The following is a 14,666-nucleotide window of genomic DNA, read 5'->3' on the forward strand; positions in this document are numbered from 1 at the left end:
TATTTTGGCACTATATTGAATCCAGGCATATTTTAAACATGGAATGTGTTTTGTTTTCTGTCAGGGACATTTTTGGGCATAATATCACAGACTTTGTTTTTCAGAATATTCAAAATATGTTAAAAATTGTTTATTTTTTTGGCTTGTGTACATTAGAAGCAAAAAGACAGAAATGGAATTAGAAGCTGTGTAGAAGCTTATGTATTCCATCTAGTTTCATGTGGGTATTAGGCCTGTATAATCAGTGTGAAATTAACATGGATCCATTTAGTTCTTAATTTGATGCTTTCTTCTGAACTAGTTAACTCAGTTAAAGCATGGGTGCTAGGGATTAACATTTCAGTTTAGAGCTCTCTATGGCCTGAAGTGCATTAAGAAAGTCTGTGACTTCTAAAGCAATACATTTGGAAATTTGTGATTTAATCACAAGGGAGAAAATTTGGGAGTGTGACTACTTTAATACAAATTTATTCAGTCATTCAACTATTATTTATTGAACATCTGTTGTGGGTTAGGCACTGCTTTAGGCACTGGGGATACAGCAATTAGCAAGTCAGATAAGATCTCTGAGCTCATATTGTTGTGGGAGTATTTGAGGGGATGGATAACAGGTTATAAACAACTAAGTAACCAGTCAAATAATACAATTTAGCGGCAGGCCCCGTGGCGTAGCGGTTAAGTGCATGCATTCCACTGCTGGCGGCTGGGGTTCGGATCCCGGGTGTGCACCGATGCACCGCTTGTCAGGCCATGCTGTGGCGGCATCCCATATAAAGTGGAGGAAGATAGGCACAGATGTTAGCCCAGGGCCAGTCTTCCTCAGCAAAAAGAGGAGGATTGGCACGGATGTTAGCTCGGGGCTGATCTTACTCACAAAAAAAAAAAACCCCAAAACAAAACAAAACAAAAAAGAACATATGTAATAAGGATAATCAAAGTAAGGTAATTAAGGTAATGGTGACTGATGGGAGCGTGTTTGAAAGTATAGAAGGGGCGAGGGGGCCCTGAAGGCCTCTTTGAGGAGGTGACATATGAGGAGACCTGAATGATGAAGAAGAGGCCATGTAATAATCAGTGCCAGCAGAGGGAAGTGCAAGTGCAAAGATCTTCATGCTGAACCAAGCTTACCTTGTTCAGTTAGAAAGAACGCCCGTGGAGCTGGAGCACGGTGATCTAGATCATTGTAAAAACAAAGAGAAACTCTCTTCATGGTGCTTTGCTAGCTCCTACCTTTGCATAAGGGTTATATGTACATGAGAATGTATTCCTTTCAGTATTGAACCTAGATGAAAATAAAAAGAAATATCCCATTTTTTCTTCAATAGATATTGAGTGCCTGTTATATCACTTAGATGCTAGGTCAGGGATCATTTAGGTGCTAGAGACACAGCAGTGAACACGACAGACAGAAATTTCTGCTTTCATGAGTTTATATACTAGGAATACTTTATTTGAAGGTTATACAGTATTTAATAATTTGATAAAATATTTGATAGATTAATTGACAACATTAGGAATGCAATTCTCAACTCTTTGGGATGGGGTAGGAAGTGGAGGGATGGTGGATGGTGGTGGCTTTCAGAATGCCTATAGGTGTTTGATAAAGACCTTAATGAGACTGTGTAATAGTCCTGAGGTGTGTTGGTTAGAAAAAAAGTTGAGAATCAGTATGATACTCCCTAGAGTAAAGTATTTTTAGAATTCAGGAATGCTACATTTAATATTTGAGAAACTCAGCAAACTTGGATTAGTACTGAGAAATAATTTGTATTTCAGAAAGTGTATTGAAACATTTTGGGAGTAATATTAACTTTCTTAACATGACTGGCTTTATTTGCTCCTGTGGCAAACAGTGATTGGATTCAAATGTAGTAAATAGAGGCATTGGTTATCTCAGTGGTTTTCTTTCTTATGGATGTAGTGTTTTGTAGTTTTTCTTCCACATTCCAGTTGTTCTGCTGGCTCTTTGTGAGTGAGGATGGTCTAATGGGCCTCCAATGTATAATTGCTATGACTTTTTACTTCTGACTTTAGTTTATGTTTAGGTAAGATAAATATATAAAAGAAGTTTTTTACTTTCTTAAGATAAAATAATATTTGAGTTACACGTTTAATGCTTGAATTACAGATTTAAAAACATTTTAAAAACTCAGTTGTCAAAAGGAGAGGCAAGGTTTCCTCCCCTGATTTCCTGAGAAATCAGTACTATCTCTAGAGTGTGTTCTTTGTTGCAGCAGAGGTTAAGAGTTTCTGTTTCTGTATTTTCAGGGATACAAGCAGCAGTGAAAGTGAAGAGAGTTCTGATTCTTCTTCTGATGAGTTAATTGGCCCTCCTTTACCCCTTAAAATGGTGGAAGAACCAGTTAATCATATGGAGGAAGATATCATTGGTCCTTTACCTCCACCTCCTTATGAAGAAGTGGAAGAAGATGATGATGATGATGGTGATTCAGAAGAGGAGGAAGTAAGTATTTCAGTGGTGATTTAAAAATTCAGTGGAGTAGTGTCTTTAGAGTAGTGTAGAGATCAGTTCCCTGCTAAACTGTTATTCAGGAGTGAGAGCAACTTAAAAAAAAAAATCTGAGTTTACTACTGACAGCCTTTGTTGAAAGAACTGTAAAGAATATACTTCAGGAACAAGGAAACAGAACTCAAAAATAATAAATGGAGAGCAGGAAGCAACATGTTAAAAAAGAAATTAAACATTTTGTTAAATCTACATAAACATTGAGTGTAAATAATGGTGATGATGAATAAATTTGGGGAAACAAAAAACAAAGTGGATCTAAAATTATTGTGAACAGTAGTGTGGAAGATGGGAGAGTGGAATCAGTTAATTCATTTTGAAGTCCTTGTATTGTTTGGGAGGAGGCTAGGGATATTAACTTCAGTTTAAGTCAAGTATGCAAGTTACAATTTTAAGGGTAACTGCCCAAAGAATAGAAATAAGTTGTATAACCTCCAAAATAGGAAAAAATATAAAATAAAGAAGAGCATTGGTATACTTAGTGTGTTTGACACCTGGAGTGGATAATTTTTCCATACCACCCTCCACTGTGTGACGAATTATTTTCAATAATAATTATGAAATGACGGGCCGGCCCCGTGGCTTAGCGGTTAAGTGCGTGCGCTCCGCTGCTGGCGGCCCGGGTTCGGATCCTGGGCGCACACAGACGTACCGCTCGTCCAGCCATGCTGAGGCCGTGTCCCACGTACAGCAACTAGAAGGATGTGCAGCTATGACATACAACTATCTACTGGGGCTTTGGGGGGAAAAAGAAAAAAAAAAAATTATGAAATGAAACAAAGAATAATGATCAGAAAAGAAATTGGCAGCTTTTGCAAATCTGTCTATGACTTCTCAGAATGAGCATTTTTTGCATATTTGTGTTCAGTACACAGTATACCAAATTTGTCAATCTATGTTTGTTCATAGTTGATGAAAAGACAGCTTTTAATTTTAATTTTGAAAAGTTTTTTTCACAGGAAATGACAGATATATACACATATATACACACACACGCACACGTGTGTGTATGTAAAATTAGGAGAAGAGGAACATAAGGTTATATTTGGCAGTTTCATTAAAAATCTTGTTTTACAGTAGATTCCTGAAACTGCAGTGTTCACTTTATCTTTTTTTTTTCCTTTGATATCAATTTTAGTGGCTTTTTTTTTTTGTGTGTGAGGAAGACTGGCCCTGAGCTAACATCTGCCAATTTTCCTCTTTTTGCTGAGGAAGACTGGCTCTGGGCTAACATCCATGCCCATCTTCCTCCACTTTATATGGGATGCCGCCACAGCATGGCTTGACAAGTGGTGCGTCAGTTCGCGCCCAGGATCCGAACAGGTGAACCCCGGGCCGCCGCAGTGGAGCGCGTGCGCTTAACTGCTTGCGCCACTGGGCCGGCCCCAATTTTAGTGGCTTTTAAATATCTCTGTTCTTGAAATATTTTCACTAAAATCTCTTTTCCAGAAAATTTATCATTTTCTAATATATTTGGTAAAGACTTCTAAAGTTTTCTTCTGCAAAAATCAGAAAAAATGGCTAAATAATGGCAAATATTGTCATTAAGTGATCTGTTGCTTTAGAATGTTTTTGATGAAGACAATTGAGGTGTTCAAACATTGCCCTTTTGAATTCTTCTGCCAACCTAGTCTACCATCTTTTGTTTTTTCTCCGGGCTTTCAGAGAATAGCAGAATGGAAGATATTCAAGTTTTGTTTCTTTGTCTTAATAATTATTGTTTATTTTGAATCTGCTGTTTAAATGCAGAAATGAGTAGTACAACAGGGATTGGAGATATGAAACTACCCTTGAAGTAAGCTTGAATGATTTTGAACCATTAAAAGCATTATCTGAAAACATGTGTAGCTGAGTTGTATGTGCATGTATGCGGTGCAGACTGTATAACTGGGACTTCTCCAAATTAACTTCATGTAGAATGCAATGTTTATTAAAAGATAAGTAATAAAAATATGCTAATTTGAAGCATACATATATATTATCCAAGATCAGTACTAATCATAGCAAACAAATTTCTTTTTTTTTTTTAAAGATTTTATTTATTTTATTTTTTCCCCCAAAGCCCCAGTAGATAGTTGTATGTCATAGCTGCACATCCTTCTACTTGCTGTATGTGGGACTCGGCCTCAGGATGGACGGAGAAGTGGTGCCTCGATGTGCACCCGGGATCCGAACCCGGGCCACTAGCATCGCAGCGCGCGCACTTAACCACCAAGCCACAGGGCCGGCCCATAGCAAACAAATTTCTGAACTGACATTTTTAGAATTGCCAGCAAATGGTGATGATAAAAAGCAGACTCATCTTTAGTTGATTGTATTTTTGTTTTTAAATTCTCTACAGAAAATGCACCCCCTTATTGTCTGCACCACTTCCACTGCAATGCTCTTGATAGGCCATTGAAGAAAACTTAATCATTCTAATAAAAGACAGGAATGGAGAGAAAAGTATATGAAAATGTTGGTAAATAGAGATCACAAAATGAGATGGTAGGCATGAATACAAGTATATCAGAATACATCTATTCACAATAGATGTATATGGACTCAACTTGCCACTTAAAAGATAAAAATTCTGATTGGATTGAAAAATTCAGGTATATTCTGTTTATGAGTGATACACCTAAAATGTAATGACAGAAAAGTTGAAAGAAAAAGGAATAGAAGAAAATACAGCAGGAAATCAAAAGATTGCTAATCAAAAGATGACTGATTCGTATTATAAAATTAATGTAAGACAAAATCATCTTTGTCATAATTCTGATTATCAAAATGACTGTTATTAGCTAATGGTAAAAGGAACAATTTATTCTTCAGGATAATTTGGCAGTCCGTAAGCTCTGTGCATTTAACACAATATACTCAAAGCAGAAATTGACAGAATTACAAGGAGGAATGGACAATTCTATAGTCATAATGGGAGATTAAGAAATTAAGATGACAATTAGTAAGAGTATAGATTTGAACAATCCAAATGCACAAATTTTATCTGTTCAACCTATATAGAACCCTCATCCAAAATTTTCTTTTCAAGCACACATGGGTAATCAGAAACAGCAACAACATCTAGGTCTCAACGTGCTATGGACGTGAGAAATACGTACTTTTCCATTTCTCCTTCTATTTCTGTTTCTGACGTATATCACAACCAGCATTTCCAAGGCTAGGGCAGAGATGGTGTGAAACAGATATTTTGGAAATTTGGAAATGTGAATGTGGCTTCACAGTGGCCTTTCTAGATTCTGATACATTATATTGGCCTTGAATGGAAGCCTTCAGTTTTCAGACTTGGTGGTTTGATATTAGATGGGTGGCAACTTCAGGCTGTTTTTTAGGTTCTGAGTGAGAATACGTTTCTGCTTTGTTGTATTTGATATGTGGACTATTGGCAGCTTCTAGATCAAACGATAGTAGAGTCAGGGATTATAGGCAGAGGAAATCTGCTGATTACTGTCTAGAACATGAATGTTATTGTGGGATCTAGACAGACAAGTTAGCATGATTAATTTTAGGTAATTTACATAGCAGTATTTGGCCTGTGTTTCAACACTGAATTAAAATGTTTCTGGCCTTTGAAAGAATCTTGTTTTTGTGGTTGGTTGGACTTAGGGTCTAGTAGTTCTTTGCTTGTTGATTCAGAAACTGAATTTAGTTCCTTCAGGAAATCAGTTTGAGGTAATGCTAAGCAAAATTACAAGAGATTGTTTTATAGATCAGAATGCTAGTTATATTTTTACAATATGGGATATTATCAGAATTGTCCCATCCACTTATCAAGGCTTGACCATTCTCTAGGTGACCTTGATTGCTTCTCATTTTTTCTCTCATACTTGGATTCGTCCTCATCAACCTTTTGTGTCTTTTGTTTCCTTTTGTGCTTTTCCTTTCTATATACTTGGCTCTAAGGTTGCAAACATACTAAAATCTTCCTTTAACTCAGTTTTCCCTCCAAGCTACTGTCCAATTTCCTCCTTCTCTTGATCACCAAATGTATCGAAAGCAGTATCTATATTTGCCATCTCTGCTTTGTCACAATACATTTTCTCCTTAAATCTTTGTTTTCAGTTTCTGCTCTTCCCATTTCACTGAAAGTCTTCTCATTAGAGATCCGCAGTGACAAAATCCAGATACCCAAATCCAAAGGCCCTTTCTCAATTCTCATTCTGCACCTCTGCAGTATTGGACAATGTTGACTTCTCCTTTCTTGAAACTTTTCCTTTGCCGTTTCTTTATACTGTTGGTTTGCTGCCTATCTCTTGGACTGTTTCTTCAGCAGATATTTATTGAGCACCTCGTATGAGTCAGGTACTTTCTGGGTGTTGGGGATACAGCAATGAATAAATCAGACAAATCCCTGCTCCGAGGGTGCTTACGTTTCTGCTAGAGTCTCTTTTACCACTTAATTTTTCCTTACGTTTCCCCAACCATAAACATTCTTGAGGATCTGTCCTTGCCTACCTTATTTCATATTTGCCGTGTGTGGAGTTTCTTACATTTTCCTGTTCTCATGACTCCTATTCACTCAGAGCAACTAGAGGCATTGCCCCATCTCATTTGAGCTTCAGATCCCAGCTTTCTTTTTTTTTTTATTTTTTTATTCTTTTCCCCCCCAAAGCCCCAGTAGATAGTTGTATGTCATAGCTGCACATCCTTCTAGTTGCTGTATGTGGGCGCGGCCTCAGCATGGCCAGAGAAGCAGTGTGTTGGTGCACGCCCAGGATCCGAACCCGGGCCGCCAGCAGCGGAGCGCGCACTTAACCGCTAAGCCATGGGGCCGGCCCAGATCCCAGCTTTGTAACCACTCGTGAAACACGTCCATATTTAACCTCCAACAGTATTCTCAATTCAGCATCTAAGATCAAACTCACGCTTTGATTTTCTCCTACTTAAACTTTTGCTGTAGCCACTTAGCTTGTCTCTTTGCCTTTAGGATCGTTCCTTTCAATCCCTTTTCTTCACTGCTTCAAGACTAAACTATTTGTAACATGAGTCACATTGCAAATAATAGTACTCATTGCCTAAATGAGGGAAAATAAACCACTAGAGCAGGCAAGACTCCATCTGGGGATTCCTGAATACAATTTGATAATTTTGCTGCTCAGAAACTAACAAAGCACTGTGGCTTTTTAGAGAAACATTCTACTTAGTAGGAAAGCAGCCAAGTTCACATACTTGAGTGGCTAAATATTTCAGCAAGTATTATTGAAATTAATGTAAAAATATTTTAAAAATAACTTTTTTTTTAACCCAGTGGTTCTTAATCTGAATGTAAGAATCATCTTTGGTACAACTGAAAAATACATATGCATAGGCTGTGTAATCTGGAGATGGATTCAGTAGGACTGGGGGGGACCCTGCCTCAACACCTGCAATCTGTGTTGTCAAAAAGGGCTCCACAGGTAACCTTCTTCCCAATTCACTTGTGGCTGCATCTCTTCCCAATGCACTTATGGTTACTTACTTAAATAGTCACAGCTGGGGTCGTAGGTTAACTATATTAGGGTACCTGCATAGGTTATGATCTGTATTATGCCTCATGGATACTTAAGGACGTGGGATATTGCTTACAAAATAATGTTTCTTAAAAAGGAGGATATGGAATTGCTGCCTTGTTTCTCTGTGATAGGGAAGCTACTTCGAAGTTTTCATATAAAACTTACATAAGAATATTCTTTCTTCCAAATAGCTTAGAAATAATATTTATTTTGATTATTATTTTGTGAAAAATATTTCTTCCATAATATGTGAAGGTTGATATTTCTAGAAGTGTTAGTGTTTAGTTGCTTCTGAAGATGACATGGGAGAGATGGTCTTTTGAGTCTCACTCGTTTTTATATCTTTTTATGTCTATCTTGAATTGTACCTGTTAAATCATAACCATTATAGTTTGTGAAGGGCTATGAGCAGGTAGATATTCTAGGAATTGAGCCAGTAGCTCTGATAGTTGTTTTTATTATTGAAACTATATTACTAAGTATCAAGAGCCTTAAAAATGTTCATTTCCTTTAAACTCAGTAATATCACTTCTGGGATTCTATCCTGAGGAAATTTGGAAAAAGCTTTATGCGCAAAGATGCTTATCACAGTACTACTTATAATAGTGGTTTTCAGAATGTGTTCCATGGAACATTATCTGGGGATGGTGGGTGGTGGAATTGGATCCCTCATATCTGTTTTCATTTGAGGGAACTGATGAGAGCATGTCCACCTCACTGGTAGTACCAAGAAACTGATTTCCTTGTATTAAGCGCACTTCATGTAGTTCTAATATGATGACTTTCCAGAAAATGAAATTTGTTATGTTCTGGCTTTTAGAAGGCAAAATATAAGTAAATTTCATAATTTATCAAAAAAAAAAAGTTAGGCTTATGTTAGTCTTGCTCAGAGCTTTCTCTTGACAGAAAGGTTCCATGTCTAAAAATGTTTAAATATAAATAACTGACATATATAAAATATTTGGATAATTAGAAATAATGTAAATAAATATCTAATAATGGGGGAAGGACAAGTAAATTGTTATATAGTCATATAAAAATATTATACAATCATTAAATATGTTTAATAAGAGTTTTCAGTAGCGCTAGGAAAGGATGTAAAACTGTATAGGCAGTATGATTTCAAAAATTTAAATGATACATATGCATGGAAAAAAGTACTCCCATTGCTTGATTCTGGATTGTAGGAATGAAGATAATGTTTATTTCTGCCTTATACTTTTCCAGTTTTCACACTGATCATAAGCTATGCCTGTAATTAGAAACAAATAATGGGATTATGAACAGTTAACAGTTCTTCGTTGTAAGGCAATTAAAATCTTAATTGAAAAAATCTAGAACGAATAGAGAAAAAAACCCAAACAGAATAATGTTGAACATGAATATAAAATAGATCTTAAGTACTAGTGAATAAATTTATATCTTACCTTGTTCCAAAAAGTAAAGATTTAATGAAGTGAAATGCTATAAGAAAGCATAAATTAGGAAGAGTGAAGGAAAATAGAAAACCAAGGAACATAAATAAAGTTAATATAAAACATGGGAAAAAGAGTTCTAAATATTTGCTATGGGTAGGCCACAAAACCTAGTCACCCTCATTGATCCCTCTCTTTCTCTCCTGCCCCACATCCAATCTCTAATTCCTTAACACGTCTCATTAGCTCTATCTACAAAGTATACACTAGATCTCTGTTTCTCTCCATCTCCATTACTACCACCTTAATGAATCAAATATTACTTCAACATCAGCAGCTACTTAAATCATCTCCCGCTTCCACTGTTGACTGGAGTACTGTAATAGTAATCCAGGCAATAAAAAGAAGCAAAGTAGAGATAGATACAGGGAGATAATATAGAGTAGTGATTAAGAGAGTGGATTTTGGGGGCTGGCCCTGTGGCTTAGCGGTTAACTTCGGTGTGCTCCGCTTTGGCCACCTGGGTTCGATTCTGGGGTGTGGACCTACACCACTCGTCAGTGGCCATGCTGAGGCGATGACCCACACAAAATAGAGGAAGATTGGCACAGGTGTTAGCTAAGGGCAAATCTTCCTTAGCAAAACCAAACCAAACCAAAACAAACAAGCAAGAAAGTGGATTTTGGAGCCAGATGGAGCTCTTTCAGCTTTCTAGTTGTGTGACTTTGGGCAAGTTACTTAACCTCTATGTGTTTCTTTCTTCTTCTGTAAAATGGGGCCAATAAAACACTCAACTCGAGTTGTGCGGATGATTAAATGAGTGAATGAATGTATATAGAACCCTTAGAATGCCTGGTATTTATCATTTTGGTCATCTCTCTTAATATATAGCAAAAAGTAAATAAAAAATTTAAAATGATTTTTAATAAAAACATTTAAAGATGACACTAAAAGGAAACTTTTATACCATATTAAATAATTCATTCATGCTTCACACCAGCAGTCAGTGTTATAAATAATTAAGGAGCATTAGAGGTAGTCCCTTTAAAATCAGGAATAAAATAAAGATGGTAACTATCACGTTATTATATTATTCTAGACGTTGTTGCCAATTAAACAAGTCAAACTGAAATAATCAAGACTACTTATTAGAAAGGAAGAAGTGAGAATATTGTATTTCATATGAGTCTACTTAAAACAAAAAGGAACTAATCAAAACTTTTATAACAGGTTAATTTAATAGTGTCCAGTTTAAAGGGTTGAAAATGAAAAAGAGATACCTGTTTCACAACAGAAACAATAACAAAAAATTAGGAGTAAGCTTAATGAGAGATGTGTCTGAATATAAATAACACTATAAAGCTTTTCAGTACAGAAAAGAATTTGAATAAGTAAGAAACACTAGATAATCAGTAAATGTTTCTCAATTTTTTTCCCACAGAGGTTAAATAATTTGCCCAATTTATTTGCTCACTTATCTAGTTATTAGATGGTAGAGTTGCAATTCAAACACAGGCTGTGTATGTTTTTAACATTACTATGCTACCTCCCATTCTTGGAAGCCTGTGGAGTTGAGCTTCGAGCCTGTTTGAAGTGGCCAGCCTATATATATCAGTACATTATTAATATGGCGCCAGTGACAGAAAATGGAAAATAACTGGCTTAAACAAGATAGAAATCTTTTTTGTCTTTCACATAAATGAAATCAGGAGTTAAATGGACCAGAACTAGTTTGCAAGTCCAAGATATCAAGATGTAGCCTGCTTTTGTCTTTTTGTTCTGCCATCCTCAGTGTATGGACTTGAAGATGGATGCTCAAGCTGTAGCCATTATTTTTGCAGTTTTGTCAGCAGGAAGGCAGAAGGGATAAAGAAGGTATTCATTTTGAACTTCATATCTTTCTTTCACATGAGAAATATAATATTGACTTTAGGAGGCCAGGAGTCTAGCCAAAATTCAGTGCTTCCATTACAAAGGATAGATAATGGGGGCGATGGGAGGAGCCACCTGGAAACTGTAGTGAGTATAAATTTATACTCAATATTTGGTGCTTTCAATTATAGTAACAGCAAATTAGTTCCTTATTTTTGTCTTTTTAACTGTTATGTATGACATGCATATATATACTCTGCTTATTTGATTTGATTTTGTTTGTTGTGAACATATTGGCCGCCTTTCTCCACAGGAACGAAAGACAAAGTTTATGGATACTAATGCAATCTTTAAACTCTTAGGATTTGGTTACTATATCAGCATGCACAAATTTCATTTGAATTCCTTTGTGTCTGTTACATCCTGCTGTTTAGTTATTCTGCTGTTTTTATTTCTTCAGAAATGAGTTGCAATCTTTTTGGTTCATTTTGTTAAAGAAAGATTCCATAAAACTAGCCTTGGCTAAGATTTTAGTCAAGTTCAACTATGTACCTATCAAGTTCATTTATATAGAGAATCATTGAAACACTCATAAGGGAAATGGAGGCATAAACACTGAATTTTTTTTTTCTTGTCAAAAGGATTTCCAGTAAGAGATCTTAACAGAGAAAATGTATTTTAAATGCTTCACTTTAGGGGAATGTCCCTCTGTAACGAAGCAAGTTACACCTGTAAATAAAATAAGCAATTTCCCCTCAATTGAGTTTATGATTATCATTTCTTTTAAAGGACTTTTACCTCCTCCCTGCTCTCTTTTATTATTTTCCACAACTGACCTATAATTCGTGCCCCATTTAGCATGCGCTCTATTAGTAATTCAGGATATTTTTTTCAAGGACGTGTCTCGTCTTTCATCAGAATAGGCTAATATATAGAAGTAATGTATCAGACCTCACCAGTTCCTATTTGCCCGTTAATTCTCTCTGATGAAGGAGTCTGCTAGTTTTTTTGTGTGTGTGTGTGTGAGGAGGACTAGCCCTGAGCTAACGTCCGATGACAATCTTCCCCTTTTTTCTTGAGGAAGATTTGGCCTGGGCTAACATCCGTGCCCATCCTCCTCTACTTTATATGGGACGCCGCCACAGCATGGCTTAGCAAGCGGTGCGTCAGTGCACACCTGAGATGCGAACCTGCGAACCCCGGGCCGACGTAGCAGAGCATGCGCACTTAACCGCTGCACCACCAGGCTGGCCCCAGGAGTCTGCTAGTTTTGTGTTGATACTGATCAAAATTTTAATGCTTCCTTCCCATTCCTCCAGTTTCTGCTCGTTAAAATTCTGTTCAGCCTTTAGAGACTATTTCAGATGTGATTTCCTCCAAATAGCCTCTCCAGATGCCAGCTGCACGTGTTACTTGCCGGGCTTGGTTTCTGCCTTCTATAGCAAACTTAAACTATTTTCCTTGTTAAATCATTATTTGTGTGCTTGTCTTAAGTCTTTTTCCCCTCTGCTTTGCAATCGCATGTAATGACTCAAGTATAGGGACTTGTATATAAATGGTAGGGTAATTTTTTTAAAACCCCTTACAACTTTTAGTACAGTTACTTTTATATAGTACATACAGAGTAAATATTTGTCAAGTGGAATTGAGTGTATTTGATTTTTATAATTGAAAAGTTCATTGTATGACATTTGAGAGTGTTTACTCTTTGTGATATATCAATCCCTAGTTTTGTTTTTTTTTAAATAATTTTATTTATTTATTTTTTTCCCCAAAGCCCCAGTAGATAGTTGTATGTCATAGCTGCACATCCTTCTAGTTGCTGTATGTGGGACGCGGCCTCAGCACAGCCAGAGAAGTGGTGCGTCGGTGTGCGGGATCCGAACCCGGGCCACCAGCAGCGGAGCGCGCGCACTCAACCGCTAAGCCAGGGGGCTGGCCCTATCAATCCCTAGTTTTTACATGGAAAACGGAAGCTAGAGATAGAGGAGTGAACAGAGGAAATGTGAGCATAGAAATGTAAATAAAAACCTATTTCTGTAAGAACCATTATATATGCCTTGTCCTAAGCTTACAATTTAGTTACATAATCGTTTAATAATTGTAAGAGCCTCCTCATGGTCAAATGAGATTAATTAGTTAATTTAATTGTATAGACTATAAGTGCTTATGAACCTACCTGTCAAAGCAGGCCAAAAAAAGTTGTGCTTTTCTCCTTAAAACAGTCTCACAAACTTTAAAAAAAAAGTGATTGTTTTTACTGAGGTATAATTTATGTATAATAATGTGCACAGATCTTAAGGGTTCAGTTTGATGAGTTTCAACAATTGTATATACACTGTTGCTACAATCCAAAACAAGATATAGGACATTTCCATCACCAAATAGTTACTTGTGCCCCCTTCTAGTCACAAAGCTTTTTAAAAATGAGTTTTTGATAGCTCTAGAATTAGAAAGAAAATTACCAGAGAACATAAGTAGCAGGTACATTAAGAACTACACTGCCTGATTATGATTAATTTTCTTTAATTTGCATTTTACTTCAGTTGCTGATTAATAGTTGGTCTAATGTTTTTTTTTTTTTTAAAGATTTTATTTATTCAGTTTTTTCCCCCCAAAGCCCCAGCAGACAGTTGTATGTCATAGGTTCACATCCTTCCAGCTGCTGCACGCGGGACTCGGCCCCACGTCGGACGGAGAAGTGGTGCCTCGGGGCGCTCCCGGGATCCGAACCCGGGCCGCCAGCATCAGAGCGCGCACACTCAACCGCCAAGCCACGGAGCCGGCCCAATAGTTGGTCTAATGTTAATGTTGTATATCATAATTTCTTTTGATGACAAGCTTGCTTTTCACGTGTTCTTTATTCCATTTTACTTATCTACAATGGTAATAAAATTGTTCTTAAAAATAGACTGCAGGGGGTGGCCTGGTGGCCGTAGTGGTTAAGTTCAGCATGCTCTGCTTCAGTGGCCCATGTTTGTGGGTCCAGATCCTGGGCGTGGACCTACACCACTCATCAAGCCATGTTGTGGCAGCGATTCATGTACAAAATAGAGGAAGATTGGGACAAATGTTACCTCAGGGCCAATCTCCCTCACCAAAAACAAACAAACAAAAAAACCAAAAAAACCCCAGAATGCAAATGCAAATGGTATGCAAACCATTATTGAACTTTGTGAAACTACACCAACTGTTAAATAATTGGAAGTATTTAGTATTTGAAGGTTTATTATATTATTTTTTCAATTTAATAAGTGAACAAATATGCAAGTGGGATAGGGTCAGAGAAAAGAGGTAAAAATAGTTTTTAAACCATATCTATTACCTGTGCATGATTCTGATTTTTTTTAAGGTAAAAAA

At 36.8% G+C, this 14,666-nt stretch overlaps 1 protein-coding gene across 2 annotated transcripts in view; it reads left to right on the forward strand.

Moving 5' to 3' along the window:
- WDR70 (WD repeat domain 70) overlaps window positions 1-14,666 on the forward strand; it is a 315,307-nt gene that overhangs the window by 26,610 nt on the left and 274,031 nt on the right. For both annotated transcript variants that reach the window (XM_004422748.2, XM_087443211.1), the window contains one exon: window positions 2,269-2,464. In XM_004422748.2, coding sequence (XP_004422805.1) covers window positions 2,269-2,464 — 196 coding nt within the window. The remainder of the gene's footprint in view (window positions 1-2,268; window positions 2,465-14,666) is intronic.

The sequence above is a fragment of the Ceratotherium simum genome, chromosome 18 (assembly GCF_057802395.1).
Source record: "Ceratotherium simum simum isolate JZ-2026a chromosome 18, ASM5780239v1, whole genome shotgun sequence".
NCBI lineage: Eukaryota > Metazoa > Chordata > Mammalia > Perissodactyla > Rhinocerotidae > Ceratotherium > Ceratotherium simum.